This window comes from Halteromyces radiatus (assembly GCF_025201355.1).
Source record: "Halteromyces radiatus strain CBS 162.75 chromosome Unknown BX664scaffold_4, whole genome shotgun sequence".
NCBI lineage: Eukaryota > Fungi > Mucoromycota > Mucoromycetes > Mucorales > Cunninghamellaceae > Halteromyces > Halteromyces radiatus.
This window is the reverse complement of record NW_026251690.1, coordinates 562,864-588,732: the sequence shown is the minus strand read 5'-3', so window position 1 is coordinate 588,732 and position 25,869 is coordinate 562,864. Positions and strand designations below refer to the sequence as shown.

The 25,869-nt window shown below is 33.5% G+C and overlaps 12 protein-coding genes across 12 annotated transcripts; 9 read left to right on the top strand and 3 right to left on the bottom strand.

Moving 5' to 3' along the window:
• Positions 1 to 461: 461 nt before the first annotated feature.
• Positions 462 to 1,065, bottom strand: BX664DRAFT_331644 (uncharacterized protein). Its single transcript, XM_051545177.1, has 3 exons — positions 923 to 1,065; positions 738 to 858; positions 462 to 680 (listed from the first exon to the last, which is right to left on the bottom strand). The coding sequence occupies exons 1-3, from the start codon at positions 1,022 to 1,024 to the stop codon at positions 532 to 534; spliced, it is 372 nt and encodes a 123-aa protein (XP_051399720.1). The 5' UTR covers positions 1,025 to 1,065; the 3' UTR covers positions 462 to 531.
• Positions 1,066 to 1,211: 146 nt separating this feature from the next.
• On the bottom strand, positions 1,212 to 3,862 carry BX664DRAFT_331640 (Metallo-dependent phosphatase-like protein). The gene is made up of 6 exons (XM_051545176.1): positions 3,632 to 3,862; positions 3,316 to 3,546; positions 3,220 to 3,243; positions 2,951 to 3,133; positions 2,621 to 2,844; positions 1,212 to 2,547 (listed from the first exon to the last, which is right to left on the bottom strand). Exons 1-6 carry the CDS (start codon positions 3,838 to 3,840, stop codon positions 1,307 to 1,309), a joined length of 2,112 nt encoding a protein of 703 aa, XP_051399719.1. The 5' UTR covers positions 3,841 to 3,862; the 3' UTR covers positions 1,212 to 1,306.
• Positions 3,863 to 4,176: 314 nt separating this feature from the next.
• Positions 4,177 to 5,260, top strand: BX664DRAFT_358506 (uncharacterized protein). Its single transcript, XM_051548041.1, has 3 exons — positions 4,177 to 4,574; positions 4,653 to 4,727; positions 4,828 to 5,260. Exons 1-3 carry the CDS (start codon positions 4,211 to 4,213, stop codon positions 5,229 to 5,231), a joined length of 843 nt encoding a protein of 280 aa, XP_051399718.1. The 5' UTR covers positions 4,177 to 4,210; the 3' UTR covers positions 5,232 to 5,260.
• Positions 5,261 to 5,939: 679 nt separating this feature from the next.
• BX664DRAFT_331635 (uncharacterized protein) lies at positions 5,940 to 7,023 on the top strand. Its single transcript, XM_051545175.1, has 2 exons — positions 5,940 to 6,382; positions 6,455 to 7,023. Exons 1-2 carry the CDS (start codon positions 5,980 to 5,982, stop codon positions 6,946 to 6,948), a joined length of 897 nt encoding a protein of 298 aa, XP_051399717.1. The 5' UTR covers positions 5,940 to 5,979; the 3' UTR covers positions 6,949 to 7,023.
• Positions 7,024 to 7,404: 381 nt separating this feature from the next.
• On the top strand, positions 7,405 to 8,769 carry BX664DRAFT_331633 (mitochondrial carrier domain-containing protein). Its single transcript, XM_051545174.1, has 3 exons — positions 7,405 to 7,666; positions 7,746 to 7,996; positions 8,080 to 8,769. The coding sequence occupies exons 1-3, from the start codon at positions 7,579 to 7,581 to the stop codon at positions 8,656 to 8,658; spliced, it is 918 nt and encodes a 305-aa protein (XP_051399716.1). The 5' UTR covers positions 7,405 to 7,578; the 3' UTR covers positions 8,659 to 8,769.
• A 219-nt stretch (positions 8,770 to 8,988) lies between these two features.
• Positions 8,989 to 10,262, top strand: BX664DRAFT_331632 (cyclin-domain-containing protein). The gene is made up of 2 exons (XM_051545173.1): positions 8,989 to 9,468; positions 9,857 to 10,262. Exons 1-2 carry the CDS (start codon positions 9,091 to 9,093, stop codon positions 10,166 to 10,168), a joined length of 690 nt encoding a protein of 229 aa, XP_051399715.1. The 5' UTR covers positions 8,989 to 9,090; the 3' UTR covers positions 10,169 to 10,262.
• A 455-nt stretch (positions 10,263 to 10,717) lies between these two features.
• On the bottom strand, positions 10,718 to 14,187 carry BX664DRAFT_264108 (uncharacterized protein; the record flags this gene model as incomplete). Its single annotated transcript, XM_051540800.1, has 6 exons — positions 10,718 to 11,112; positions 11,182 to 11,698; positions 11,773 to 12,368; positions 12,573 to 13,433; positions 13,485 to 13,767; positions 13,885 to 14,187. 6 exons carry the CDS (start codon positions 14,185 to 14,187, stop codon positions 10,718 to 10,720), a joined length of 2,955 nt encoding a protein of 984 aa, XP_051399714.1.
• A 1,260-nt stretch (positions 14,188 to 15,447) lies between these two features.
• Positions 15,448 to 17,746, top strand: BX664DRAFT_331627 (WD40-repeat-containing domain protein). The gene is made up of 6 exons (XM_051545171.1): positions 15,448 to 15,724; positions 15,817 to 16,070; positions 16,140 to 16,263; positions 16,342 to 16,761; positions 16,847 to 17,497; positions 17,559 to 17,746. The coding sequence occupies exons 1-6, from the start codon at positions 15,476 to 15,478 to the stop codon at positions 17,646 to 17,648; spliced, it is 1,788 nt and encodes a 595-aa protein (XP_051399713.1). The 5' UTR covers positions 15,448 to 15,475; the 3' UTR covers positions 17,649 to 17,746.
• Positions 17,747 to 17,917: 171 nt separating this feature from the next.
• On the top strand, positions 17,918 to 21,424 carry BX664DRAFT_122933 (uncharacterized protein). Its single transcript, XM_051539767.1, has 16 exons — positions 17,918 to 18,119; positions 18,186 to 18,246; positions 18,343 to 18,354; positions 18,423 to 18,524; positions 18,624 to 18,699; positions 18,773 to 18,887; positions 18,949 to 19,019; positions 19,080 to 19,121; positions 19,196 to 19,272; positions 19,384 to 19,656; positions 19,724 to 19,799; positions 19,880 to 20,054; positions 20,127 to 20,476; positions 20,550 to 20,674; positions 20,753 to 21,014; positions 21,086 to 21,424. Exons 1-16 carry the CDS (start codon positions 17,947 to 17,949, stop codon positions 21,304 to 21,306), a joined length of 2,211 nt encoding a protein of 736 aa, XP_051399712.1. The 5' UTR covers positions 17,918 to 17,946; the 3' UTR covers positions 21,307 to 21,424.
• A 192-nt stretch (positions 21,425 to 21,616) lies between these two features.
• Positions 21,617 to 22,706, top strand: BX664DRAFT_331619 (uncharacterized protein). The gene is made up of 5 exons (XM_051545170.1): positions 21,617 to 21,809; positions 21,963 to 21,983; positions 22,114 to 22,184; positions 22,254 to 22,335; positions 22,406 to 22,706. The coding sequence occupies exons 1-5, from the start codon at positions 21,734 to 21,736 to the stop codon at positions 22,522 to 22,524; spliced, it is 369 nt and encodes a 122-aa protein (XP_051399711.1). The 5' UTR covers positions 21,617 to 21,733; the 3' UTR covers positions 22,525 to 22,706.
• A 59-nt stretch (positions 22,707 to 22,765) lies between these two features.
• Positions 22,766 to 23,534, top strand: BX664DRAFT_331615 (uncharacterized protein). Its single transcript, XM_051545169.1, has one exon. The coding sequence runs from the start codon at positions 22,824 to 22,826 to the stop codon at positions 23,463 to 23,465; it is 642 nt and encodes a 213-aa protein (XP_051399710.1). The 5' UTR covers positions 22,766 to 22,823; the 3' UTR covers positions 23,466 to 23,534.
• A 244-nt stretch (positions 23,535 to 23,778) lies between these two features.
• On the top strand, positions 23,779 to 25,815 carry BX664DRAFT_331610 (beta-lactamase-like protein). Its single transcript, XM_051545168.1, has 8 exons — positions 23,779 to 24,187; positions 24,254 to 24,470; positions 24,531 to 24,679; positions 24,741 to 24,788; positions 24,868 to 25,110; positions 25,174 to 25,314; positions 25,376 to 25,519; positions 25,611 to 25,815. The coding sequence occupies exons 1-8, from the start codon at positions 23,852 to 23,854 to the stop codon at positions 25,710 to 25,712; spliced, it is 1,380 nt and encodes a 459-aa protein (XP_051399709.1). The 5' UTR covers positions 23,779 to 23,851; the 3' UTR covers positions 25,713 to 25,815.
• Positions 25,816 to 25,869: the final 54 nt, after the last annotated feature.

Below are 25,869 nucleotides of genomic sequence, written 5' to 3'. Positions count from 1 at the left end.
GACATTGAAGGTAACAGTAAAACAAAAGTATATACTGGTTGTGTCACGATGATAATGCACTCGTTCCTCTTCTTTTTTTTTTTTTTTTTTTATTTACCAACCATCACAAACATGACAAACACCACAACCATCATTCATCACGACAAAGGCAGCACAACAGCTTCAACAATCATCTACAAGAGCAGCGTCATACCAATCATCTAGACTCAAGAAATGGCTTTTCTGTTATCATATTACCCTTCATCACCTCTTCTACTATCACTATTATATTTAATTTTAGTTTATAGCATAAAATGTTCTACCGAAATAAAGATGACAACTTGTATTAATTAAATTTACTATTTTCACCCCGATTAATATTATTATATTTTATATGAATATTATTATCGTTTTTATAAAGATTAATCATATCCATGATGGTCATGTTTCAAGGTGATCACCCTTCATCACACTATCAAATTCATAAAAAAAAAAAAAGAGCTTCTGTTTTATTGATAATCTACATTAAATCATGCACACTAAGTAAAGATATCATTTTTCATGATGCCAATCGGAAGTAATCACGGTTTCCTTGACAGAATCAATCTTGAAATAATAATAATCCTGTTTACCTTGACAATAATAAACAAAATAATAGGGAGGTCGAATAGTTGTAGAGTGACCATCGTCTATCACAGGTCCTATATAGAAAAGATATAATAAAACTTACTAATATCCATTTTATTTTTCTATCTTACCAGGCATCATGGTAGGTGCTACTTCATGTTGTAAAAGAGGTGTCATTTCATCAGGTTTCCCCAAAGTAGATAAGATATCTGCTGCTGGTGTACCAGGTAAACCTAATTGTTCCACTATCGTCTATGCAAATATATATATATATATTTATTAGTTTTTCTTTATGTAATGATTATATCCTACTTACATTCATGACTTGATATTTTCTTTCTTGTTTGTCCTTTTGGTTAGGAGTTTGTCGAAGTTGTTGATATTCTTCACCAAGTTGATGGAGATTCCCGTCAGCCATGTTTGGTTATAGATATTTTAAAAAAAAAAAAAAAAAAAAAAAAAAAAGATATGAGAAAATGAAAAAAAAAGAACCCACGCACTTTTTTTTTTTTCTGAAACTTTCGTTACTCCCCTTTTTTTTTCACTCGAGATGCATCCTTCAGAATTTAGATACCGAATAGCATAACTTTTGGTTCAAATATAATCACACACACACACATAGATTCATTGATTTGCTATATATAATATGTAGTTTCTATGACTTTATAGATACAAATATATACATTTCTAATCTAAACTACTAATCTAATTGAATTAATCTACCTTGTACTATAGGACAAATACTAGCCCATCGTTTGATCCAAGATTCTTGTCGTTGTTGTACAATGTTACTATCATTCCAGGTATACATCTTTTCCGATTCGCCACTTTCCACAGCATCTTCTTCATCTTCGGATCGAATACACGATGGATGACCCAATTGAGCACCTTCTAAAGCGTCCATGATCGAATCATTCAAACAATGCCATTTTGCCCTGACTTCCACTTGATGCGAAAAGTATTTTTGACAATCTGTTGAGCTAGGACAACCACACGTTCGGCCATCCAGAGGATGATTATGTTCTTGAATCTTCAATGCTTCTTTACGCCAATGTCTTGCAATCGATGCCACCAAAAGATCCACATGTTCCTTTCTTGCTTTTTCTTCATGATGATCCAAATCGTTATTGTATTTCTTGTCGTTTTGATGTTGTTTCACAAAGTGTTCTCGGAATGCATTGATATATTTGAGTCCCAAGAAGAATTTGCGATAAATCGTAGACATAAACACGCCATTTTCATAATCCACAATATATTTGTCCGATGACACTTGCAGAGCAGTATAGCCATCATAGCCTTTTGTCATGTAATTTCGTGTGACCACTACATATTCTTTTTCCAAATCCAGGGGAATCATGTTTTCAGGTTGGTATTTTGCTGAAAGTTCATCTTGATCAGGTAAGATAGAGTGTTTGCGACGATGATATTCTTGATTTGGTGTATGTTTGACACAAAGAATACTCTTGATGCGTTTGCCACGAGGTTGCTGAGATGACCATTCAACACGAATACCGGCCACTTGAGGGAATCTACCTTCTTGTTTCGGGAATTCTGATACACTGTTTTCCATCGCATCCCATATTTGCTGTCCTGTCAATCGAACCACTACCATAGGATCTTGGAAAGGGAACATTGTCATTATATCACCAAGAGTAATAGGTCCAATATCCATTACACTGTCATTCCGAATACTGCCACCAGAGCATAATGCGATTTCTGCAGGAGGATTCAGGGTTGAATAAGTTGCAAGCATCACGTCGGCTGTCAAATTTCCCAGATTGGTTTCTTGTGTTCGTACCTTCATACTACGCCCTTCCAATGGAATAGTGGTGTAACCAATAGATCGTTCAGTTTTGGAAGAAACTAGTTTTGATACTTGAGTCACAATTTCCTCCATATTAGGATCAGGTTCAATTTGAGAGGTCACCAACTTGTGTTCCGCTGTTAAACAAAAAAAAAAAAAAATCCATAAACATCATGTTCAAATTTTCATTCATATCCATAAATATCTTACCTGACATATGCTGAATATATTTTTTCCCCTTTTCATCAGTGTCGATAACCAAATGCAATAGACCAAATTCACGAAAGTCTGTACCACTTTTCATCACACGAATCGGTAGATCACCTTTGAGATGTTGTTCAGGATCAAAGCCAACATCTTTCAAGTTTTCTTCCCTTGACCAATTCTCACCCACAATGTCAATGGATTTCGAAACATAATAAAAATGATCATGCCTGAAAAAATAAATAAAAAAAAAGTGGAGATGAGTGTAACTATTATAACAGCAAAACTGCCGCAGTCGGAACATTTTCCGCCGTTTTAAAAAAGTAAGGTACTTACCCACCCAAAATGAGATCGATTGAGTCATAACAATTGGAGGCTAATTTAACATCGTTGGGAACACGCATATGAGTCAGAGCAATCACTATATCCACCTTGTATGGTCCTTCAGGATCACGTAACATGTCACAAAGTTCTTTGCCGACTTGAATAAAATCATGATAGAGTAAATCCGAGGGAAACCTATAAAAAGGGATAAATAGAATAATGTCAATATATTAATAAATAGAATGAAAAGATCATTTCATTTTTTTTTTTTTGTAACTTACGAGGGAATTGTTTGGATCCATTCTCTAAAAAGAAAAACATTCGATAAAAAAAAAAGCCATATCAGTGATCAATTCTATGTAATACCATTGACTTACTCTTCAACCAAGCCAATAACACCAATAACAAGACCCGAGTTCTTCTTGTCGTCAAGTATATGCCAACGTTTCAAAGGTTCTGGAGTGGACCCATCCGCATACATAACATTGGAACATAACCATGGAAAGTTACAATTGCCGATCAGTTTTCGTAATTGAGGTACACCAAAGTCAAAGTCATGGTTGCCAACGCATGCAACGTCAATATTCAATTCGTTCAAAACTTCAGTACTAAAAAAAAAAAAAAAAAAAAAAAAAAAAAAAAAAGAAAGCATATTTTTATTATAAATATTATGTTATAATGATTTCCACTTACATATGAGTTCCTCTTGTGATAGAACCTTCCAAAGAAGGATTGAAAGCGTCACCAGAAAACAGTAAAAGAGGATCATGACCAACTTGAGCTCTTGCTTCTTTGATAGCAGTAGCAAATCGAGATGCTCCACCTACAGGTTCTTCTTTAGATGGTGCTACATGATAAACATCATTGAAATGAAGAATATCAAGAGTTGTTGTTAATGTCATAACAATATATAAAAAGTGAAATGAAATGGAAAGAAAAGAAAAAGTAAGTAGAGAAGCCGACCGAGGTTTAAAAAGACCAAGTGTAACTGGAGAGTGTCAACGTTTAAAATGCCGCCTTGGAGGATCTCAGTAAAGAAACTATTGTCACTTTATCACTTCTCCTTCTAGGTAACCATTTTTTTTATGCGTCCATACTCCTTTTTTTTTTTTTGGGCCTGCAATTATTCTTTTGAATAGAAAAGGAACACTTTTTTTTTCTTTTCAATTCCTTTTTTTTTCGCTTTTTCGTTTTCCTTCCTTCCCTATCCTTTTTTCTTTCTTTTTTTTTTTTTTTTTCTCAGTCAAACAGGACGATTAAGAAGAAAAAAAAATGGATAAACGTCAAGATGGAATCGTACATATGTGTCTTTTGGTGATGATTCAATGGATTAGTATAGCAGTTGTTGTACTTAATAGTGTGGCATATAGTATGTCACAGCAACACCCATTGTTAGATGGTAAATTAGTATCATCTCAGTCAGGACCTCAGGATATACTTTTGATTGTACTAGGAGTCACCTCCTTTTTGGCGGCTTCTTTACCACTATGTCTTCATCTATATATTTATTATCGATCCAATGGTGCTTGTTCTTTTTCACCATCAAAAATCGTATTGATCAGCGAGTTATGCATTGGAGTTGTCATGGTAACCCTTTGGACGGCTGCTTCTTCTATTGTATTGACACATTTTCATGGTAAATAAAAAAAAAAAAAAAAGAAACGATGATGATGATTTTCTTGTTTTTTTTTTCTCATTGTATTTTCTATGATAGTATCATCTAGTTGTCGATTAGATGTTGTTAATGATCTATCAGCATGTAAAATGTTGGATATGGCAATCACCATCGGTAATCAACAAAAAAAAAAAAAAACGAAAACAACAACAAAATAAAAACAAAACAATCATGCAAAAGGGGAACTAAAAGCTTTTATGTTTGAATGAGATAGGTATTGTAGCTATAGCAGGATGGGTGATGATGCTGATCATTGCATCCATCAGCATATCAAGATTACCGGCAATGCCATCCTTTATTTTAGAACAAAATCCATATCATGCCATTGGCTATCCTTTGGAACAAGAACAATATCACGTAGCTGCTCCACCTTATTCATCATTGCCTCAACCACCGCCTCCTTTGTTACTGTCATCTCAATCTAGAAAATCTTATTTAAGAAGTAATGCAATGGAAGATATGAGCTCAAACGACATCAGAAATGGGGAGAAAAAACAAACTTTTATGGGTGATGTTGATGATTATCCTACCGATATGAAATATCCTCTATATAATATTGACTCTTTACCTACTATTCAAATCGGGGTATCAAAGTTTGATATCTCTTTTATGTCCTGAATTTCATTGTTTTCTTTTTTTTTTTTTCTCCTTACTATCTATATCTAATTTATACAAATTTGTCTTGATTACTTATACCTCCCAAACAATCGTAATAGTAGTAATATAATATAGTATCAGTAGTAATATCATTATTATCCATCCATAGTTAATATCAACTTCTGTTTAGTGTAGGGTATTTTATCTTAAAATGCAGTCATCCCTTTTCTTGAGGTTTCTTTTTCTCCTTTGCTTCATCTCCCCCTTTCTCTTTTTTTTTTTTTTTTGTTTGTCACCTGCGCATACATTCTCTCCTTCCCTCCTTTTTGATTTAAACTTTTTCATGTTAACAACAAAAGCTTGCAGATCTTCTAATAAATATAACCACACTATTATCATCTAGTTTATGAGTTAATAATATCATCGTCATCATCATCCCATTTTTATCAATACAGTCATACATTGTGCTGATGATTAAAAAAAAAAATAATGTGTCTATACAATCAAATTGTCTCATTAGTATAAATAGTTAATATCAAAGAGCTCTTATTAATATAAAAGGAGAACAGTAACAAAAATCATCTGCTATGCTCTCATTATTCAAAGAAATAATGCACGGGTAGCAAATGATCAACGGAGCGTGAATTTTTGTATCATTGGATACCATCACAAGCTTTTCTTTTTTTTTTATCTTTTCTTTTTTTTTTTCTTTCTTTCTTTCTTTCTTCTGTTCTTTTTTTTTTTTATTTATTTCTTAGACTATATTCGTATGACATTTCCACTTGTGTTCTTTTCGAAACAAAAACGACAAAAAAAGCGTCATTCTGTATTCTCCCATCATACTGTTGATCAGAGTGATGTATTATCTAAACCTTTTTTACCCCTGGACACGCGGATAACTTCACCCACCGATCTCATTGATCTAGTTGGTCATCCTCAAATGACAAAACCAACTCCTTCTAGACCTTTCCAACAAACAAAACCTTCTGTTGTACGACTTGGTTCCTTTCCACCTTCTTTCAAAGGCAGTTATACCATGCACTATACCAATGGTAGTTCTGCTACACCTCAGCAAGCACCAAATAGAACTGTGATTGATAAAACTCTCATGGACATGCCTCCCTCACCACCTCCTAAACAACCAACATATAAATCTCGTCTTCATTATTCTGGCAAGTGAATTATTTAAAAATGTTTGTTAGTCCTTTGTTCTCACACTTTCTCTCTTTTTTTTTTTTCTATAGAAACGTTGTACAATGTAGAAGAGAAAGTCCGACAATCATTACCTCCAAAACGAGACAGACGACAATCTTCACCATCCATTTTACAAGACGCATCAACAAAACAACATGGTGATCAAAATGAATTGGATCGATTACGGAATCTGTATGATCAAGAACGCAAGTTATGGCAACAGAAACTAGAAGATTATCAAGAACGGGAACAAGAATTGATGAATTTATTAGAAACAACACGTTCTAAATTAGATCAACTAGCATTGCATGAAAATCATCATCATCGGACAATTCATCATCATCATCATTATCATCATTACCTACAAAACAATAATAATAATAATAATAATAACACGCATCCTAGACGCCGCCGTGCCACCATTGCCACTACAGGAAGAAAACGGGACAAGTATGAACCCCAACCAGATTCAATGAATTTCCAGCAAGATGAAGATTCTAGTATTTATTGGACTCCTTTTTGGCCCACACCTCCCATTGTATAGTTCATTATTAGATAGATAGTTTTTTTATTTTATTTTATTAGTTAGTTAGTTTTTGCGTCAATAAATTGATCTGGAACCAAAAAATAATAATAAAACAAAAAATGGGGTTAATATAGATTCGGTTGACCTAACAGAAATGAAAGTTGGCATTAGATCACCGCGGTTAGGTTTTTTTCATTTGTTGGGCCAAAGTAAGCATGGTACGGAGTATCAATAGGAAGGATGGCTTGCCTTATATGGCACGGAGCCTCGGAAAAAGGGATTGACGATTCATTCGTTATCGTATCTGTCCTATCAAATGAGAGTTTTTTGTTTAAGACTTTTATACAATAAAAAAAATATGGATCGATAAGTGTGTACAAAAGATCTGAGACAAAAAAAAAAAAAAAAAAAAAGAGAAGGGATGTTCACCATAAAAAGAATATATCAGTTTTGGGGAAAGAGGAGAAATTTAAGGGGGGTTGCGTGTCAAAGTGGGCCGATTTGCAGTTTAAATAAAAACCTCCCGCTTTTTTTTCTTTCTTTCTTTCTTTCTTTCTTTCTTTTCTAATTTTTTTTTATTCATCTACTTGTATTTTTTTTCACCCTTTCTCTTAATCAAGACTAATAGATATATAGATATTATACATAATGGCTCCTATGGCATCTATTACTATCGATCCTAAAGCTCCTCTTCAAAAGAAACCCATCTCTTATGCTAATCTTCTTCTTGGTGCTAGTAAGTTATCATGATAAGATAATAAAGACAATTCAAATAACCTTTTTTTTTTCTTTTCCTTTTTAAATAAAAAAAATAGGTTTAAATTTATTTGAAGTATCTACATTAGGTCAACCTTTTGAAGTGATCAAGACACAACTAGCAGCCAATCGTGGTCAAAGCATGGCACAAGCATTGAAAACTATTTATGGTCGTGGTGGTATTCTCGGTTTTTATCAAGGCTTAATTCCTTGGGCTTGGATTGAAGCATCTACCAAAGGTGCTGTTTTATTATTTACTGCTTCTGAAGTAGAATATCGAGCTCGAGTTGCTGGTGCCTCACCCTTTTTGGTAAGAAAAATATTGGTTATTCATTAAAAAAAAAAAAAAAAGTAATAACATCCTTTTTTCTTTTTTTTTTTTTTTTTTTTTAGGCTGGTATTGCTGGAGGTATGGGAGGTGGTTTGGCACAAGCATATACAACCATGGGATTCTGTACATTTATGAAGACAGTGGAAGTAACACGACACAAATCAGCAGTAAAAGAATCAACATTCAAGATCGCAGGCGACATCTTCAAACGAGAAGGTATTAGAGGGATTAATAAAGGGGTCAATGCGGTGGCTCTCCGTCAATGTACCAATTGGGCATCTCGATTTGGTATTACAAGATTCGCACAAGAATCCATCATCAAGGCTCGATATGGTGAAGGCCCTGAAGCTGCAAAAAAGGCAACAGTATTGGATAAAGCAGGAGCATCTATTGTGGGTGGTGCATTATCATGTTGGAATCAACCTATTGAAGTTATTCGTGTAGAAATGCAAAGTCAAGTTAAAACTGAAGGACGACCGGAAAAGATGACTATTTTCAAAGCTGCTCAATGGATTCATCAAAATAATGGTATCAAGGGTTTCTATCGTGGCGCTTTACCTCGTATTGGTTTAGGTGTTTGGCAAACGCTTTGTATGGTGGCTTTAGGTGATCATTTCCGTGCTTTGTTCAAAACCAATTAGTTTTTTTTTTTTTATCCCCCTTTTATATATAGTTTAATATTTTCTTCCTTTTATTATATTCCCCCATTTGTAAAATAGTAAAATAAAATCAATTGATGTTTTGTTTTTTTTAAAATATATAAAATGATATGTATAAAGCAGATGATTGATTATTTAGTAGTTAGTATAATTCCTTTCTTGTCTCTTTGTTTTTTTTTTCTTTTCCAGCTTAAATGTATCCAATGAAAATAAAGCGGAAGATAAATATTCAGAAGATCTGAAATTGCAAAATATATATATGAACCTTTTTTTGTGTTCCCCCTTTTTTTAACTTTTTTTTTTCTTTCTTTTCTTCTCTCCTTTTCCATATATATAAATTTATTTTATATTGACTTTATCTCTTCTTTTTTTTTTTTTAATTGAGAGAGAGAGAGAGAAGTCAACAATCTCATCATGCCTACTTCTACTTATTATCTTAATTATGACTTGGTACATCATCCCATTAAAGACACTATTTATATGTTAACGGGGTTACTGGAAAAAATTACAAAGACAAATGATCGATTACAACAACAAACAAATTTTGGACCTTTCCATGCTCGTGCGATACCTTCCATTGATATAGAATCTTATCTTTTACGTATTGTAAAATATTGCCCTTGTGCCAATGAATGTTTTCTTAGTCTCTTGGTATATTTTGATCGTATGGCTCGAAATAGGACTCAATTACGTTTGGATTCTTATAATATTCATCGTTTGGTGATTTGTGGTGTGATGATTGCAAGTAAATTCTTTTCCGATGTTTTTTATACAAATACTCGTTATGCCAAGGTAACAACAACAACAAAAAAAAAAAAAAAAGAAATCTAACTTTATATGAATAGATGAAAAAAAAAAAAAGGAAAAGTGATAACGGTTGGTTTGGTTAAAACAGGGGTAGAGAGAGAAAAGGAGGATGAGAGAGAGGGGGGGATGACCAATATCAAAATAGGATGATTATTATCTTTATTATCATTTACATTATATTGGTAAACAAAAAAAAAAAAGGGGGGAGAGATGGATAAGGCTGGGCGGCGTAGAGTGGGATTGCTCAGGGAAATTTGGTCGGGAAGGACGGAGCGAACAAAAAAAAAAAAAAAAGTCAATCTATTCTGTATTTAGACAACCCCGGAATCAGGGATATCACATATTCACATGTTAACTTCTTTTTTATATATAGGTTGGCGGATTACCAGTGAAAGAATTAAATCTTTTGGAACTGGAATTTTTACGGATGAACGATTTTACTTTGAATATCCAAGTGGAAGAATTACAACGATATGGAGATCAACTTTTGATGCATCATAGACGAGACCAACTACGCCAGTCTCATTTACAACTTACACCTCCTCAAAAACATCTTCCTTATGTAGATACTTCACATTATACCCAATCTTCTTTTGTCCTCAAGAAACCTACTTCTACTGTCGCTTGTCATCGTTTACCTACACCTCCTCCGCTGGATTCGGATCCTTTTGTGCCCACTGTTTAAATCGTATTTATATATATAATTCTTTTTTAGTTTAGTTTTTTTTTTGTTTTTTTGTTTGATTCCCCCCTTTATTGTTATTATTGTTGTTTGAACATCATCTCTTATATATATATATATATATATATTTATTATACATACATTTCAATGCACACGCTCTTTAAAAAAAAAAAAAAAGAAAAAAAAAGATCATAGTTTATTATAGTACACACAAATGACAATAAAAAAAAAATAATAATACAAACTTTGTTTTAATCCTATTTTGAGAAACATGGTGGACTTTGCACTTTTTAGGGTTTGTGATACTCTTCTATTCGGACATCCAACCGTATTAAAAAAAAAAAGTCATTTGACATAGATCTTGGACCATTTTAGAGTTTTTTTTTTCTTTTGCTAGATGAGATTGTTTTTTTTTCCATCCATTATTATTATAATTTGACAATCCTCTATAAACAATCATAACGTGGTTCATCCTTATTTCAAATATTAAAAGAGTTTATTCATCAAAACGTGACAAATAATAATAATAATAATGACCAAAAAGAGAAAATTTCAAGATCGAGAAGGATCTAATTCCATTAAACCAGATACAGGTATCACTTGTACATCACGAGCTCTTGCTTTGACACTAAGATTGCGATCCGCCGTTACTAAACATACAGGTACACCGATTTGTTGTTGTTGTTGTTGTTTTTTGATCCACCAAAGACAAGTGGATAAAATCAAATCATCCAAATTCTTATCAGTTTCACCAAATACAAATTGTTCAGATCGAATCGAGATATCATGCATAAAGTTATGATGAGATGTTTGGATCCGGAGTGCATCAGGTCGTACCCCTTTTTGTTTATTCGACACCAACGTGGTTTCAATCAATGTTAATGCTTCGGCTGCTATTGTTCCTAAGGGTGGTGCATTTCCTTTCAATCCATCCAATTCCGTAATCACTATAAATAGATACATACAAAAAAAAAAATTGAATTGACAATTTCTTTTTTTTTTTTTTTTTGATTTACCAACAAGTGGAATCACAATAGACCAAATACCACCTTGAATCAATTTTCGAATAGTATCCATATGACCAATAAAGCAATTTGTATCCAATACCAATACTGTTTGTCCAGGTACCACTTTTTCTCGAAGTCGATCTAATCTTGCTTCACGTTCCTTGCCGCGTCGAACCGATAGTTTTTGATATCCATATCTATCTGCATGTTTCTTTTCTTCTGTCATGGTTGCCAACATCGATTGTAAATGTTCCCGTCGTTTCTTCAATTGTCCCATCATATCATCCTCTTCCTCATTGTCGTCATCATTGATTAGATCCGCATAAGGCTCTTGTTCCTGGGTATCTTCTTGTTCTTCATCATTGCCACTTGTCAGAAGAGTGTCAAACAATACAGCATCATCCATTGCCGTAAGAATAGGTAACATCGGGGTTATTGTGTCTTGTTCCGAACATGATTCTTCCAATACTTCTTTTACCAAAAATTGTTCATGTACAGGATCATATTCTAAAGTTTCATTCATTTGCTATACCAAAAAAAAAAAAAAAAAAAATGAATACAATTTGAAAATCCTTTTTTTTTTTTTTGAATGTCAATTACCTGAACAAGAATAAAACCATAATCCAATATTTTGATCCGTCTTTGTGTATCAATGGATAGATCCAAATTTTGTTCATTCACATCTTCTCCTAGAGCAGATATCTCTTCCATCCGTATTCTTGATTTGTCCAAAAATAGATCATCTAACCAGCCCAGGCCACGTAAATATTCTTCTTCTGGTAAGTAAGGATGAGGACCCATCAATCTCATCATCAAGGCATCCCATATTTTTGGAGTCCAACCATGTTGTTCATCTGTTGCCCATTGATTGTCTTGATCCAATAAATGTCGATTGATCACTTGATATCTAAGGTTGTCAGGTAATCCATGGAGTGTTTGTGTAAGAAAGCTCATCAATAATCGCCAAAAGCTACCAGTCATTTTGATTTGATCTTTGCTGTTCTTCTTGTTGTCATAGGGATGATCCATCACATTGCCTACCACTGTTTCCCACATACTTTTCAAACCATCTTTATTACCATCACCACAAGTAGTAGGTCGAATACCAATGCCAGTCACTGCCAACCATTGTAAGAGTACTTGGATATAAATAAGCCATGGTGCTTGTTCATCATTCACAACATCGACGTTTTTTTCTTCTTCTTCATGTTGTTGCTGACTAGTCACATTCATTTGATCCGTTCTTGTTGTTGGCGTACCAAATAAAAGCGTTTCATTGGACTTGATATTGAGTGATACTGGAGGAAGAGCAGGTAAAGATGGCGCACAGATCATGGACGTATTCATAGAACGAGAAAGAAGTTCAACAGCCACCTGACATACCAAATCAATAGAATAACCGAACAAGAGACTATCATTCAACGTATCCAAAAATTCATCCAGTTCTTCTTGTTGAGGCTTGATCAGATCACATCCCATGCACCGCATTTTATTCAATGTTACCGCTTTGGCAAGAGTGGAAGATGCATAATCGTAATTGTACAATGCCGATAAATTCATCAAAATCGTTTCCAACCAAAACATATGTTGACCTGATAAAGTTGTATCCACGCTCAATGGTGTCGCTGTTGTCGTTGTTGTGGGAGAGGTATCATCATCCATAGGAAATAATGTTTCGAAATACCGTCTTTTAGTGTACATAAATGAATCCAGATCAATCCTAGTAAACAGCATGCCATGAAGTCGTATGAATAATCCAGTCACCAATTTGTCCGAACTGACCAAGTTAACCTCTGAACCTTTACGTTTTCTATATTGTCGTCGTTTGGATCGTTGTTGTTGTTGTTGTTGTTGTTGTTTTGGAGATACCTTGGCTTGCCATTGTCGATTGTTTTCAAAAAGAGTAATCAAACCTTCACGAGCATTGAGAAATCCATTGCGGCGTACCATCAGACTACGTGTTCCAAAGTAGAGTTTGTGAAGTTCATGAAGAGGTGAATATTGAGGAGCATTCAACAGTAACGACAGATGAAAGTAAAATCGACCTGTGGCAGGAATCATCCATGCACCAAGAGAGTACCAACACCAAGCAAGTTCATAATCAGTCGTTTGTTGACCATAGATAAATCGATAGCGTGCAAGATCACCACGGTAAGGGATATATTTGGTCCATTTCCATCGTCGACTACGCCACCAGCTAAGTAAACTATCATCCAATACCTTCAACATTTTGTCATTGTCATCAAGATGATCATCATCACCTAATACACTTGTTGTTCCAGATTCCATAATGGTCATTTTGTCCAAACCACGGAGTATCACCACCATTGCATGTTGATAAAATCCATCTGCATCAGATATAAATGTATTCATCCAAATTCTAAGCATGTGTAGGTGTTTGTCGAGAATTGTTTGAAGTTCCAATTTGTCTACGTGTCGATTCTCAGTCCCATCACCATCATCACCATCATCATCATCATCGTCATCAGAAAGAGGGATCATGGTCATTCCATTTTCAGTCATCACAGGGATAGATGCATCACCATCATTCATGTCGATTCGCAAGTTGATAATATCATCCAATTCATCTTTGTCCTTGTTGTCATCAGTATCATTTTCAAACTTATCATCATCACTGATTCCATCATTGTCATCATCATTTCTGACCACTTTTTCCTGTTTGATAGTAGTAGATTCATAAGCCATCCACACCGAATCAAGAGTAGCAACGAGTAGATGATGTCGACGAAAAGCTTGACGTAATTGTTCAACCAATGAATAGATAGCACGTTTCCAACAAAGACTAGATAGATTCTTCTTTTCGGCAAAATCATAATCGTATTGTTCAATGTCCAAATAAGTATTTGCCAACTGAAGGTGCAGTTTCATTTTATCCCGCCAAAGTCGATCGGTTGATTGCCATAACTCGTCATCCACTGTCAACCAAGGGTGAAGAATTGTACTGTTTTTCAAAGATGTCGACTGATGGTATTGTGGGCCACGATAAAATAGCATTCTGTCGTCATCGTCGTCATCGTCATTCTTTTTCTTCTTGTTGACTTGACCACGTTTATTGACATAGGAATATTCTTCATCGTCCTGTTCGCTGCCAGTATCTTGATAAATACCACGAAAATAAGGATGTTCCTTTGTCGATTGTGAAAGTTGAGCTATCTTGCCTTCCAGTTTTTGAATACGATGAAGCAATAACTTGAGATGAGCACGTCGTTCGTCTAATACTTTGTCATCCGTCTTGGTAGGATCAGGGGTAGTAGCAATGTTTGATGACGTTTTGGTTTTGGACTGGTCATGAGATTGATTGTGTTGACATTTTATTGATTCTTGCACTGAAGTCGGTGTCGTTGTTGTGTCCAAAGATATAGCTCCTATTGGTTTCTTGAGTTGTTTGGATTGCTGTTGTTGCCTTTGACCAGAAGAAGAAGAATGGACAGATACTGCAGTCTTGGCTTTGAGTGGAGGACTACTATTCGGGTCCCATAGTTTTCCTCGAGTAATACGACCAGGAAGAGTTGAAGATTGCATAGTAGTTCTTTCATCTGAATAAGCAGCATCAGACGATGGTAAGGTTGTGGAAGCAGAACTATTGGTGGATTGAGTAATTATCCCTTGTCGTCTACGTTGAGATAAATAAGATCGCTGTCCACTCGTTGTTGTTGTTGTTGTTGTTGTTGTTGTTGTTGTTGTTGTTGTTGTTGTTGTTGTTGTTGTTGTTGCTGTATCAATGTGGTTGTTGGAATTGTTGAAACCAATAGGATTATCTGACTGCGGATTGAATAACGTACGAGGTTCAGGTTTGTTTTCTCCACGATAAAAGTCATTTCGAAGAGTTCGTTTTTCAGAGTTTCTTGAAGACCGTCCCATATATAGTTTTGCAGAAATAAGAACCAAAGGATGAGATAGTAGAAGGAATATAATGAAAGATAGATAGAGTAATATAGCTAAATAATAAGTGTTGACAAATTTGCTTGTGGTTTCGATAAAGTCAACTTGATAACTGCAGGCTTTTCCAAAAGCCACATCGAGTCGAATAAAGAGAGTATATTGTAAAAGATAAAAAAAAAAAAAAAAAAAAAAAAAGGACGGAAAAGAAAAGTAAAAGAAAAAATGTAGAAGTATTCCTTCTTTTCGTTCGTGCTCGAAAAAGGTATTCGGTACTTGAACATATTTAAGCGGTGACTGCCAGATTCAATTTTTTCAAGCAAAAAAAAAAAAAAAAAAAAAAAAAAAAAAAGCTTCTTTTCTTTTTGTTATACTCGGGATATCTATCTAAGAAAACAATACAATGGGGAAATCACTAAAGACGAAGACTATAGCAACCGACATGCCTATGGATTATATTTTTGCGTCTTTCGATAAAGATGTTAACAGTGAATATTTTGCCACTGTCAGTCACAGTATCGAAAATCACCGTTTACGTCTATACAATACTCGATCCGGCAATATGACACACGATTATCAACTATCCAGTGGAGAACTTGTCAGTAGTTTGTCATGGGGAAACATTACTTCGGTTGATCAAGAACAAGTTAAAGTATGCTTATGAAAAGTAGTTATTTCATTAGGATCTTGTTATATACTTACCTACTCCCTACCATTTATTTATTTTTTTTTTTTTTTGTATAGGCCAAAAAGTCATCGAAAAGGGCTCGATCTGCTAATTCGACTGATGCCTCCATCAAGGTTGTTGTGATTGGAACGAAATCTGGCAAGGTTTTATTGTACTCTGTAGAAGAAGATAAAGTGATCCGAACATTATCCAAACCTGATTCACCAGCCATCAAGGATTCTATTATCAATGATCAAGGAACAACTCTCTACACCTTATCTGAAACCGGATCTATTGTTGAATGGTCTATAGAAGAAGAAGAACCTACTTCGTAAGTTTGAAACTCACGCAAATAAAAAGGAGTGGTAACTAACAAACACCTTTTTTTTTGTATATAAAGTGAATGGAATACGAAATTGGAAGATGGATACAAGTTAGCATTAAATAATCAAGGGTCTTTATTGGCGGTCGGAGGAGATGGACAAATTGAACTCTGGGATGTAAAGAAAAGCAATATTGCCAAGGTAATAATATACTAAAATGAAAAAAAAAATATTCAGTAACAAACAAGAGTATCTGACTTTATTATTTTTTTGGAATAGACACTCATCAATGAAGAAGATAAACAACAAATCAATCACCTTATGTTTTCCTCTGTAGATGATGTATTGATTAGCGGTACGGAGAAAGGTGTCTATATTTGGAATACACGAGGAAAAAAGAAGAATGTCAAAGTGATCGCCAGTTTCTCGGTCAAGGAAGGTTTACGTCAACTGGATGTTATCAATGGCAAGATTGAACAGGATCAAACATTGCATTTATTAGCAGTATCAACAAAAGGTACAGTCTATCTTTGGAAAACCAGTCTTCCTGTCAAAGATGATGATGAATCTACTATCAAAATTGTTGCTTCCAAACAAGTCCAAATTCCTATTGTATGGGCGACATTTATCAAAGCACAAAAGACGATTTCAGTAGTGATCGTGCGTGGTTCAAGTGTGAAGCCTATATTAGAAACTGTGGTAAGAAAAAAAAAAAGGAAATTTTCATAGTTTTTGGAATGATTGTAAAAGGGAAATCATCTAACTGGTCTTTTTTTTTTGTTAGGGAATTATGGATGACAAGAACAATTTGTTAAATGAAATCATTTTGACCCGACAAATTGCAGGTATAAACAATGATGTGGGAAGTGATCAAGAAGAAGAAGAAGATGACAACAAGAAAGAACAAGATATGCAACATACCCCTGAAACATTGATCAAGGCACTTCAATCAGATAATAAACCCATGGTATTGCAGTATCTTAAACAGGTGTCCCAAGTGGAAGATATAGATAATACAATTCGACGATTACCATATTTACAAGTTCATGGATTTTTATTATTATTGGTGGACCAAGTAGAAAGGACGACTATAGAACAAGGAAAAGGACTTCGATTATGGCTTAAACAATTGGTGTCAGCGTATTATGATAAACTGAAGGATGATCACAAGGTAATGCTTCGATTGGCAGCATTGGCTAGAGTATTGAACCTTCAAGCAAATCAAAGTTTACCAAAAATGTATGCCCTTCGTGGACGTGCAGAAATGATTCAACAACAATTGGATATTCGATCAAAACGAGATCTGCTGGAAGAAGAAGATGAATTATTGGAATTAGAGGAATCTATGGATGAAAATGAAGAATATAAAGATGAAACGCAACATATGTTAACTGATGATGATGATGAAGATGGTATTATGCATCTTCATGCCAAGGTATTCAAAAAAAAAAAAAAGAAGGAATTCATGACATCTGATGTTTTTTTTTCTATATTAGGATGAAGAAGATATGTTTATGGAAGAAGTGGATGAAATGACAGATGAAGAAGATAGTGATTTGGATGAAGATAGTGATGATTCCATGTAGTTTAATATTCAATAGCATTAGATTTTTTTTTTTATATTATTATTAGTAGACATTTTTTTTTATAAATAAAAAAAAAAATCATATATACAAAATGAATATTCGGACATGACACCTATTTAAGAAAAAGAAAAAAAAAAGAAAAGGGCTCAAAATCACACTAAAATATCAGAACTTTAAGATTGCATGCGGGGTTACACAGTCAAAGGTACCCTTTCTCATATATAATGTCATTTCTTCCTTTTTTCTTCCTTTTCTTTTCTTTTCTTTTCTTTTTTTTTTTCTTTATTTCTGTAATAGAATGTCTTTTTTTAACAGTTTATTTTCCAAAGTGAGTGAACTTTTTGACGGTGATCTTGAAGAAGAAAAACGTGAAGAACAACTTAATGCTGAAAAGCATCGTTTTGAATCTTTTGCTCCTGTACGTCACGGTGCTCAAGTTAAACATTTTGTGGATGGTCAGGATTACTGCTGGTAAATATTATTTATTTTCATTATTATTATATGTTATTAAAATAAAATCTTTTATCTATGAAATAGGGCTGTGTCTGAAGCTATTGAACACGCGACGGAAGTCATTTTCATTGAAGATTGGTGGTTGGTAATAAATTAAAAAAAAAAAGATATATTTTATTTGGTGTTTTATCTGTTATATATATATATTAATCTTTTGTTTTCTTTCTCATAATTGATATAGACACCTGAATTGGTAAACAAATAAAAAAAAGAGAGAAAACAAATAACAATTGGTTTAAATGGTTTTATATATGATAATAGTATATGCGTCGTCCATGTGCCAAATACCCTGAATACCGTTTAGATGCATTGTTGAAACGAAAAGCTGAACAAGGTGTGAAGATTTATATTGTTGTGTACAAGGTAAACTGATGGGAAAACGGAAGACCAAAAAAAAAAAAAAAAAAAAAAAAAAAAAAAAAAAAAAACTTCTTTTTGGTAACACTTGAATTCTTTTTTTAGGAAGTCAAATTAGCTTTGACACTTGACAGTAAACATACCAAGGAAACTCTTCAATCATTACATGAAAACATTATTGGTAAAAAAACAAAAAAAATCATTTAATATACTTTGTTTTAAAAAAAATATTTATATACTTTTATTATTTTTAGTTCAACGTCATCCCAATCATGATGTTGGTGGTACTTTCTTCTGGTCTCATCACGAAAAGTTTGTCGTTGTTGATAATAAGATTGCCTTCCTGGGTGGTATTGATCTTTGTTTCGGGTAAAGAAAAAAAAAAGAATCCAATTATTCTATTATTTATTCATTTTTCTTTTATATATAGTCGTTGGGATACTCATGCTCATCGTTTGGCTGACTTTACTAATGAAGACCCTCTTCTTGAAACATATCCTGGTAAAGTTGTAAACAAATAAATAAAATAGAAACGAATACTAATCAAAAAAAAAAAAATAGGTCAAGATTATAGTGATGCTCGTGTTCGTGATTTCGAAGAAGGTAAAATATATATATATATGTATATATTCATCATTTATTTATTCGTTTATCTTATTCTAATATATTATTTATAGTCAAGAACTGGGATATGCGTTTGATTGACAAGACTGTGGTTCCAAGAATGCCATGGCACGATATGTCTCTTTGTATGGTAAGTGGAGTTTTCTTTTTTTTTTTGTTTAGTTTCTTCTTGTGTGACATTGACATAAAGACTCGGGTGTGACATGATAATACTGATAGTAACTTTTTTTTATTTCTATAGCTTGGTGGTCCTGTTTTGGATGTGGCCCGTCATTTCTGTGAAAGATGGAATTTTGTCAAGAATGAAAAAGCCAAGAATATTGAAGCTATTCCCTTTTTACAACCTCCTCTTGGTGGTTTTGCTGGAAACACTCAACGATTCCAATTACCTGATGAAGATCATCCTGCTTGTCAACGTCGTCGTTATCGTCATGGTACTCGTGGTATCACTGGTACTTGTCGTGCTCAAGTGGTTCGTAGTAGTGCCGATTGGAGTATGGGTATCCATAATGAAGTAAGTTATGACATAAATACAATATGACAAAAAAAAACAATATCTAATTCATTCTTTCTTTTTATAGCACTCTATTCAAAATGCCTATATTGAAGCTATCTTGGGTGCTGAACATTTTATTCATATTGAAAATCAATTCTTCAGTAAGCAATGAATAATTTTTATCATTAGTATTATTTTACTTATCCTATTTCTCTTTCTTTTTTTTTTTTAATTTTGATAGTCACTGCCACTTCAGAAGACAAGGATTATATTCTCAAGAATCAAATTGGTGCTGCCATTGTTAAGCGTATTGTCCGTGCTCATGAAGAACAAGAAAAATTCAAGGTGTTTGTACTTATGCCTTTGATGCCTGCTTTCCCTGCTGATCTTAGTACCAAGGATGCCGCAACTGCTAGGTAATTATATTGAAAACAATACAAAAGAATCAAGGCATACTTACTAATAAGCCTTCTTTTTTTTTTCTTTAGATTGGTAATGCACTATCAATATATTTCTATCTGTCGTGGTGGCAAGAGTATCCTTGAACAATTAGAAGCTGCCGGTATCAATCCTCATGATTACATTCGATTCTACAGTTTACGTAGTCATGATCGTATCAAACGTTCTACCGTGGAAGAAGTGCTTACCACTGTTGAAGGTTACTCTGCATTGGACAATGTAGAAGATGAAGTTGAATACGCCACTGTAGGTGAATATGGTGATGAACATCGTCATGGCCATCATCGTCGTCGTCACCATAAGAGTCGTGAACCCTGGGTCTCTCATGACTTTGTCTCTGAAGAACTTTACATTCATGCCAAATTGTTGATTGCTGATGGTAAGAAAAAACAAAGATAAAATATATGCAAAGTAGTGATTTACTTTTACCTTTTTTTTTTTTATTTTCTTAGATCGTCTTGTTATTATGGGTTCCGCCAATTTGAATGATCGATCTCAATGTGGTGATCGTGATTCCGAAATTGCCTTGGTAGTGGAAGATAAGGATATGGTTGCTTCTAAAGTGAATGGACGTGATGTAAGTAAAATTCAGGATTAGAGAGAAAATCATGGAAGGACTAACACATGATTTGATGCTTTTTTTTTTTGTCTATAGTATGAAGTTAGTCGATTTGCTACCCAATTGCGTCGCAAGTTGTGGAAAGAACATCTTGGTTTAATCCCTGATCAACCTTCCGATAAGGTGACAAATGATATGTTGCCTCTTCCTGTACCTCAAATCGATACCCTTGATTCCCGTGAAGATCGATTGGTTCGTGATCCTTTGGATGAAGAAACTTTAGAACTTTGGAATTCGACTGCACGTCAAAACACTGAAGCTTTCCGTGATGTCTTCCATTGTGTACCCGATGATAATGGTAAGGTTTATTTGTTTCAGTTATATTTTGTTTCTGATTCTCTTTTTTTTTTTTTTTTTTTCTCTCTATAGTTACGACTTGGGAAGAATATCATGCCTTTTATCCTGATCCTGAAAAGATTGAAATTGGTCACGTACATGATCCTGAAATGCCTGTGGAATTGATTGTGGATACTTTGGATAAAGTCCGTGGTCATTTGGTTGAATTCCCTCTCAAGTTCTTGGAAAAAGTTGATCTTCAAGGTGAATCCGTACCTTTCTTGAGTAAAGATATCAATGAATTATATACTTAGATTTTAGTTATATCTTGTGTTTTATCTTTCTCTCTCTCTCTTTTTTTTTTTGATTTATATATTTATTTGACTTTTTTTTATCTTTTGAAATAAAAGAAATCCATTTTTTGATGCTTTATTAATTTATACCGTTGTACCTGAATGAAGAAAAATGATATATGAAAAGATATTTGAATCCCAAATACAAAAAAAAAAATGATGCAAGTGGATTCTATCTTTAAGGGTAGATTCTATATATGTACGCCAACAGATAAAAAATAAGTACAAGTTTACTCGTGATATGTTCAATTCTTTGTCCCATTCTCTTTATGTAAAGTCACCGGAGATTGAATCCACTGAAATGTTAGAAAGAAGGAAAAAAAAAAACATGGACTTGTTTTTTTTTTCTTTTCTTTTCACTTGTTTTGCTTTCTATTACCCCTATACAATGAATACACCATCGAAACAGGCTGCCATATCTGCTTATAGACATTTATTAAAAACACAAAAGGAAGTCTTTGGAAGTAAGTCTATAATAAAAACCTTGTATCTACTTTTCTTTTTTTTTTTTGATTCTATTGATTATTTTGATCTCTTTCTCTTTTATTTTGACTCAACACATATATACTCACATTTACTATTTATTTTATTTTATTTTATTTTACTTATGTTTATAGAGGATCTTCGGGCTATTCAAGGTAGGTTGTCATTGTTAAAAAAAGGAAAATAAGAAATCAGATAGATCTTTTTTTTTTGGGGGGTCAATATACTTTTTTATTATTATTATTTTGGGCAAGTACTTACTTTTGATTATTTCTTATTTGGTAGCTGCAAAACGGGAAACGTATGCAAGGTTTATGCAATACAAGGACGAAACGAACACTGATATTTTGGACGAGGTAAGTGTCATGTATAGTAGATCAGGATCGAAACTAAAAAAGGATATATGAATATTCCCTTTATGATAGAAATTGACATTGGCAAAACAGGTAGCAACACTTTTACGACAAAATGTAGTACAAGGCGAATCAAAGGATGGTCAACACTTTAGTAAGAATCAAATATTTATATATAAAAAGAATAAGGCTGATATTTATCTTGATACTTATTTAATTCATAGAATTAAATATTACAAAGGATACCGAATTAGGCGATAATGATTCTATCAAAAATTCAAAAAATATTCATCGCAAAGGCAAGAAACGAGCGACAACTACTTCATGCTGTGGTGGACATTAGGATTGCATATGGTTACTAGTAGACTCTTTTTTTTTTTTAGTGTAGTATTCCTATTTTTTCTTTATATATATATATATAGATAGTTTCTTTTTTTGGAGTCTGGTGAATCTCTCTTGGATTGGGTCATTCCGATATCAACAACAACAAAATTGAAAATAAAGCGTCTTCTTTTTCTTCTTTTCCTCTTTTTTTTTTTCCTTTCCCTCTTTTTTTTTTTTTTTTTTTTTTTTTCTTTGTCTTTTTTTTTTTTTTTCCTCAATAATTTTAGATTCTTTGTTATAGTAATCAAATTTTAATTCATGTCCCCGTCTCATGCCACTTATTTACCTCGATGGTCAAACCAACTTACAGAACAACTTTTATCTTATCGAAGTACACCAACACCACCACCATTCCCACAGACGACGACGGTAATGAATGACTCTGGGACCGCTTCCGTAACACACGACGATCCTAAACAGGAAATCCCACAACAACAACAACAACAAACACCTCAGATAACTCCTCGATCATCATCAACAGCAGCAGCAACAATGGAATCATCTATAGAAGAAACGGTGCCGTTATCACAACCGCAGAAACATAATAATAATGAAAAAGAAGGAAATCATCTGCCTGTAGAAAAAAATATACCCGCTCTCTGGGCACAATTATCACATCAATTACCCATCGATAAAAAAAGAATACATAAATTATATGAAGAAGAAGAAGAGGAAGTAGAAGATGATAAAATCAAATATGTTGGTTTGATTCTATTTTGGTTGGGATTTCTTTGTCCCTTACTTTGGTGCATTGGTGGATGTATTCCCAGACATCCTGATCGAAGAGGTAAATTGGCTCATCGTTGGCAAATTATCAATCGATTAATGGCTCTTGGTTTTGGTATCCTTTTGACTCTTTTATTGATCGCTATAGGCATTTGGTATCATTTATCTGTATGATTTCTTTTGTAGTTTTATTGTTGTTTTATTGTTGTTTTAGAATAAAATTTTATATACCCTTCTTTTTTATTTATTTTTTTTATTTATTTATTGTTGATGATGATAAAAAGAAGGATCATGAAAAAAAAAACTAATATTTTTGAAGTTGTTTACAAAAGGAAGGTCTTACGTTCAAATTCATCATGCTTCGTCTTCTTCGCTTATCAATGATGACTACCAATGACGAATGCATATTGAGACGGAGTTGGTCTACAATTCCTTTTCTCGGTCCCCACAAACAAAGGAAAATTCTAATTTTTCCTTCTTACAAAATCGCACCTTCAAGTTTAAATTTCGCATCATTCCAAATTTTTCTCTTCCCTTTTTCCTTTTTTTGGATAAATACGATGCTTCGTGTCTCCTCTATTCGATTCCTATCTTCTTCTTCTTCTTCTTCTATTTCTTACAGTTTATTCAATCGGTACTTATCTAATTTCTACTCAACATCTACCAACAATATTATGCAATCGGTCACACCTGAACAAGTTCACTCCATTATATCCACTACTCAACCTTCTCTGCCTTTTCTCAATGACAAGATTCAATTGATTGATGTTCGAAACCATGATGAAATCGAAACTCATGGTAGAATAAAAGGTGCTCTGAATATTCCTTATCATATAGCTGAAGACCAACCGACATTATTTTCCACCGTCTTATCCGATCTTGATCGCTCTAGCAAAGTAAAGATCCCTTTTTTTTGGTACGACTCTTATTTATTTTTTTCTTATTATTTCTTTTTTTTTTAGGTGATTTTTCAATGTGCTTCTGGTCGAAGAAGTCAAAAAGCAGCTCAAATAGCACTTTCTTTAGGATTCAAGGATGTTTATAATATGGAAGGTGGATTCACTCAATGGAAAAAGGACAATTTGCCTATTCAACCTTTTACTAATAATCATTCTCCTTGGGTACATACAATCATGGAAGGAAATACGGATACAGCTCAATATATTGTGACTGATTTAGGTAAGATTAGAAGAAGAAGGTTATATAATGTCACTCATATTTCTTTTTTTTTAAATATAGAGAGTAGAGAAGCCTACGTGATTGATTCGGTATTGGATTATGATCCATTGGATGGTGTGGTATATCCTGAAACGGCTAGTGCTTTGGTGGATTTTATTCAACAGCATGATCTTCGTGTTACCAAAGTGATTGATACTCATGTCCATGCTGTAAGTCTTAATTATCAAGATGGGAATGTCAATTTCTTACTTCTTTTATCTATATATATAGGATCATTTATCTGCTGCTTGGTTTTTAAAGGACAGACTGGAGACAAAAGTAAAAAAAAGGATTTTCTTTTTTTCTATATAAAAAAAAAATATGAACTGATCTTTTTTATTATTATTATTATTTTTAGCCGGAGTTTTGGATTGGAAAGGATGTTACCAAAGTACAAGAAGTATTTGCAAAACGGTACAACGTCAAGAAGGAAGAATTACATATCAATGGTGATTCATTCGATAAATTGATTTCTGAAAAGGATACTTGGGTGTTGGGTAAAGATATTCAATGTTCAGTAATTGCTACTCCTGGTCATACCCCTGCATGTCTATCTTATCGCATTGGTGATGCTGCTTTTGTAGGTGATACCCTCTTTATGGTAAAGCTAATGGAATAATATATGTATATATAATTTTATTATTCATTCGTCTTTATTTTCTAGCCTGATGTTGGTACAGCAAGATGTGATTTTCCCGGTGGAAGTGCTACAGATTTGTATGAAAGTATACAGAAAATGTACTCTTCTTGGCCAGATGATACTCGTATTTTTGTTGGACATGATTATCCTCCAGAAAATAGAAAGGTAAAAAAAAAAACAAGACAGCATTCAAAATCAAGATTTTTGAATTCTTTCCATTTTATAGCATACAGTGATGACTTTGTTGGCGAAACAAAAGCAATACAACAAGATGATCAACGATAAAGTGACTATGGAAGAATTCATACAAGCGCGACAGGCAAGAGACAAGGTTTTAAAAGCCCCTAGATTTATTCATCCCTCCTTGCAGGTAAATAATTTAAAAATATATGACGTTTTCAATGTGATGCCTAACCATTTTTTATTATTTTTTTTTTTTTGGAATAAATCATTCATTATAGACCAATTTACGAGGTGGAATCTTACCTTCCAAAGAACAATCATTATATACCGATGGACATGCAGGACGTTATTTCAAGATTCCAGTTCGATGGCGGGAATAACATGGATTTTTAGAATAGAATTGTTTATTGATTATAGTTTGAAATGTATATTAAAATTGAATAAAGAAATCTTTTGTTTCCTCTATTTGGAAATAAAGTATAATATACTACATATATATAAAAAGGATAGTAGAAAGATTATCATTATTCTTTGTGT

Excerpts from the sequence above, each read along its gene's own strand:
- BX664DRAFT_331615 (XM_051545169.1), top strand. The coding sequence starts at position 22,824 with ATGTCCCCGTCTCATGCCACTTATTTACCTCGATGGTCAAACCAACTT.
- BX664DRAFT_331627 (XM_051545171.1), top strand. The coding sequence starts at position 15,476 with ATGGGGAAATCACTAAAGACGAAGACTATAGCAACCGACATGCCTATG. Across the intron at positions 16,071-16,139 it reads GAAGAAGAAGAACCTACTTC|TGAATGGAATACGAAATTGG; the intron begins GTAAGTTTGAAA and ends TTGTATATAAAG. Across the intron at positions 17,498-17,558 it reads TTATGCATCTTCATGCCAAG|GATGAAGAAGATATGTTTAT; the intron begins GTATTCAAAAAA and ends TTTCTATATTAG.
- BX664DRAFT_331610 (XM_051545168.1), top strand. The coding sequence starts at position 23,852 with ATGCTTCGTGTCTCCTCTATTCGATTCCTATCTTCTTCTTCTTCTTCT. Across the intron at positions 24,789-24,867 it reads AGGACAGACTGGAGACAAAA|CCGGAGTTTTGGATTGGAAA; the intron begins GTAAAAAAAAGG and ends TATTATTTTTAG. Across the intron at positions 25,315-25,375 it reads ATCCTCCAGAAAATAGAAAG|CATACAGTGATGACTTTGTT; the intron begins GTAAAAAAAAAA and ends TCCATTTTATAG.
- BX664DRAFT_358506 (XM_051548041.1), top strand. The coding sequence starts at position 4,211 with ATGGATAAACGTCAAGATGGAATCGTACATATGTGTCTTTTGGTGATG. Across the intron at positions 4,575-4,652 it reads TGTATTGACACATTTTCATG|TATCATCTAGTTGTCGATTA; the intron begins GTAAATAAAAAA and ends TTTCTATGATAG. Across the intron at positions 4,728-4,827 it reads GGATATGGCAATCACCATCG|GTATTGTAGCTATAGCAGGA; the intron begins GTAATCAACAAA and ends TGAATGAGATAG.
- BX664DRAFT_331635 (XM_051545175.1), top strand. The coding sequence starts at position 5,980 with ATGACATTTCCACTTGTGTTCTTTTCGAAACAAAAACGACAAAAAAAG. Across the intron at positions 6,383-6,454 it reads ATCTCGTCTTCATTATTCTG|AAACGTTGTACAATGTAGAA; the intron begins GCAAGTGAATTA and ends TTTTTTCTATAG.
- BX664DRAFT_331633 (XM_051545174.1), top strand. The coding sequence starts at position 7,579 with ATGGCTCCTATGGCATCTATTACTATCGATCCTAAAGCTCCTCTTCAA. Across the intron at positions 7,667-7,745 it reads TAATCTTCTTCTTGGTGCTA|GTTTAAATTTATTTGAAGTA; the intron begins GTAAGTTATCAT and ends TAAAAAAAATAG. Across the intron at positions 7,997-8,079 it reads CTGGTGCCTCACCCTTTTTG|GCTGGTATTGCTGGAGGTAT; the intron begins GTAAGAAAAATA and ends TTTTTTTTTTAG.
- BX664DRAFT_331619 (XM_051545170.1), top strand. The coding sequence starts at position 21,734 with ATGAATACACCATCGAAACAGGCTGCCATATCTGCTTATAGACATTTA. Across the intron at positions 21,810-21,962 it reads ACAAAAGGAAGTCTTTGGAA|AGGATCTTCGGGCTATTCAA; the intron begins GTAAGTCTATAA and ends TTATGTTTATAG. Across the intron at positions 22,336-22,405 it reads AAAGGATGGTCAACACTTTA|AATTAAATATTACAAAGGAT; the intron begins GTAAGAATCAAA and ends TTTAATTCATAG.
- BX664DRAFT_122933 (XM_051539767.1), top strand. The coding sequence starts at position 17,947 with ATGTCTTTTTTTAACAGTTTATTTTCCAAAGTGAGTGAACTTTTTGAC. Across the intron at positions 19,020-19,079 it reads TCTTCTTGAAACATATCCTG|GTCAAGATTATAGTGATGCT; the intron begins GTAAAGTTGTAA and ends AAAAAAAAATAG. Across the intron at positions 19,273-19,383 it reads ACGATATGTCTCTTTGTATG|CTTGGTGGTCCTGTTTTGGA; the intron begins GTAAGTGGAGTT and ends TTATTTCTATAG.
- BX664DRAFT_331632 (XM_051545173.1), top strand. The coding sequence starts at position 9,091 with ATGCCTACTTCTACTTATTATCTTAATTATGACTTGGTACATCATCCC. Across the intron at positions 9,469-9,856 it reads CAAATACTCGTTATGCCAAG|GTTGGCGGATTACCAGTGAA; the intron begins GTAACAACAACA and ends TTTTATATATAG.
- BX664DRAFT_331644 (XM_051545177.1), bottom strand. The coding sequence starts at position 1,024 with ATGGCTGACGGGAATCTCCATCAACTTGGTGAAGAATATCAACAACTT. Across the intron at positions 859-922 it reads GAAAATATCAAGTCATGAAT|ACGATAGTGGAACAATTAGG; the intron begins GTAAGTAGGATA and ends ATATTTGCATAG. Across the intron at positions 681-737 it reads AGCACCTACCATGATGCCTG|GACCTGTGATAGACGATGGT; the intron begins GTAAGATAGAAA and ends TTTTCTATATAG.
- BX664DRAFT_331640 (XM_051545176.1), bottom strand. The coding sequence starts at position 3,840 with ATGACATTAACAACAACTCTTGATATTCTTCATTTCAATGATGTTTAT. Across the intron at positions 3,244-3,315 it reads GTTATTGGCTTGGTTGAAGA|AGAATGGATCCAAACAATTC; the intron begins GTAAGTCAATGG and ends TTTTCTTTTTAG. Across the intron at positions 2,548-2,620 it reads ATATATTCAGCATATGTCAG|CGGAACACAAGTTGGTGACC; the intron begins GTAAGATATTTA and ends TTTGTTTAACAG.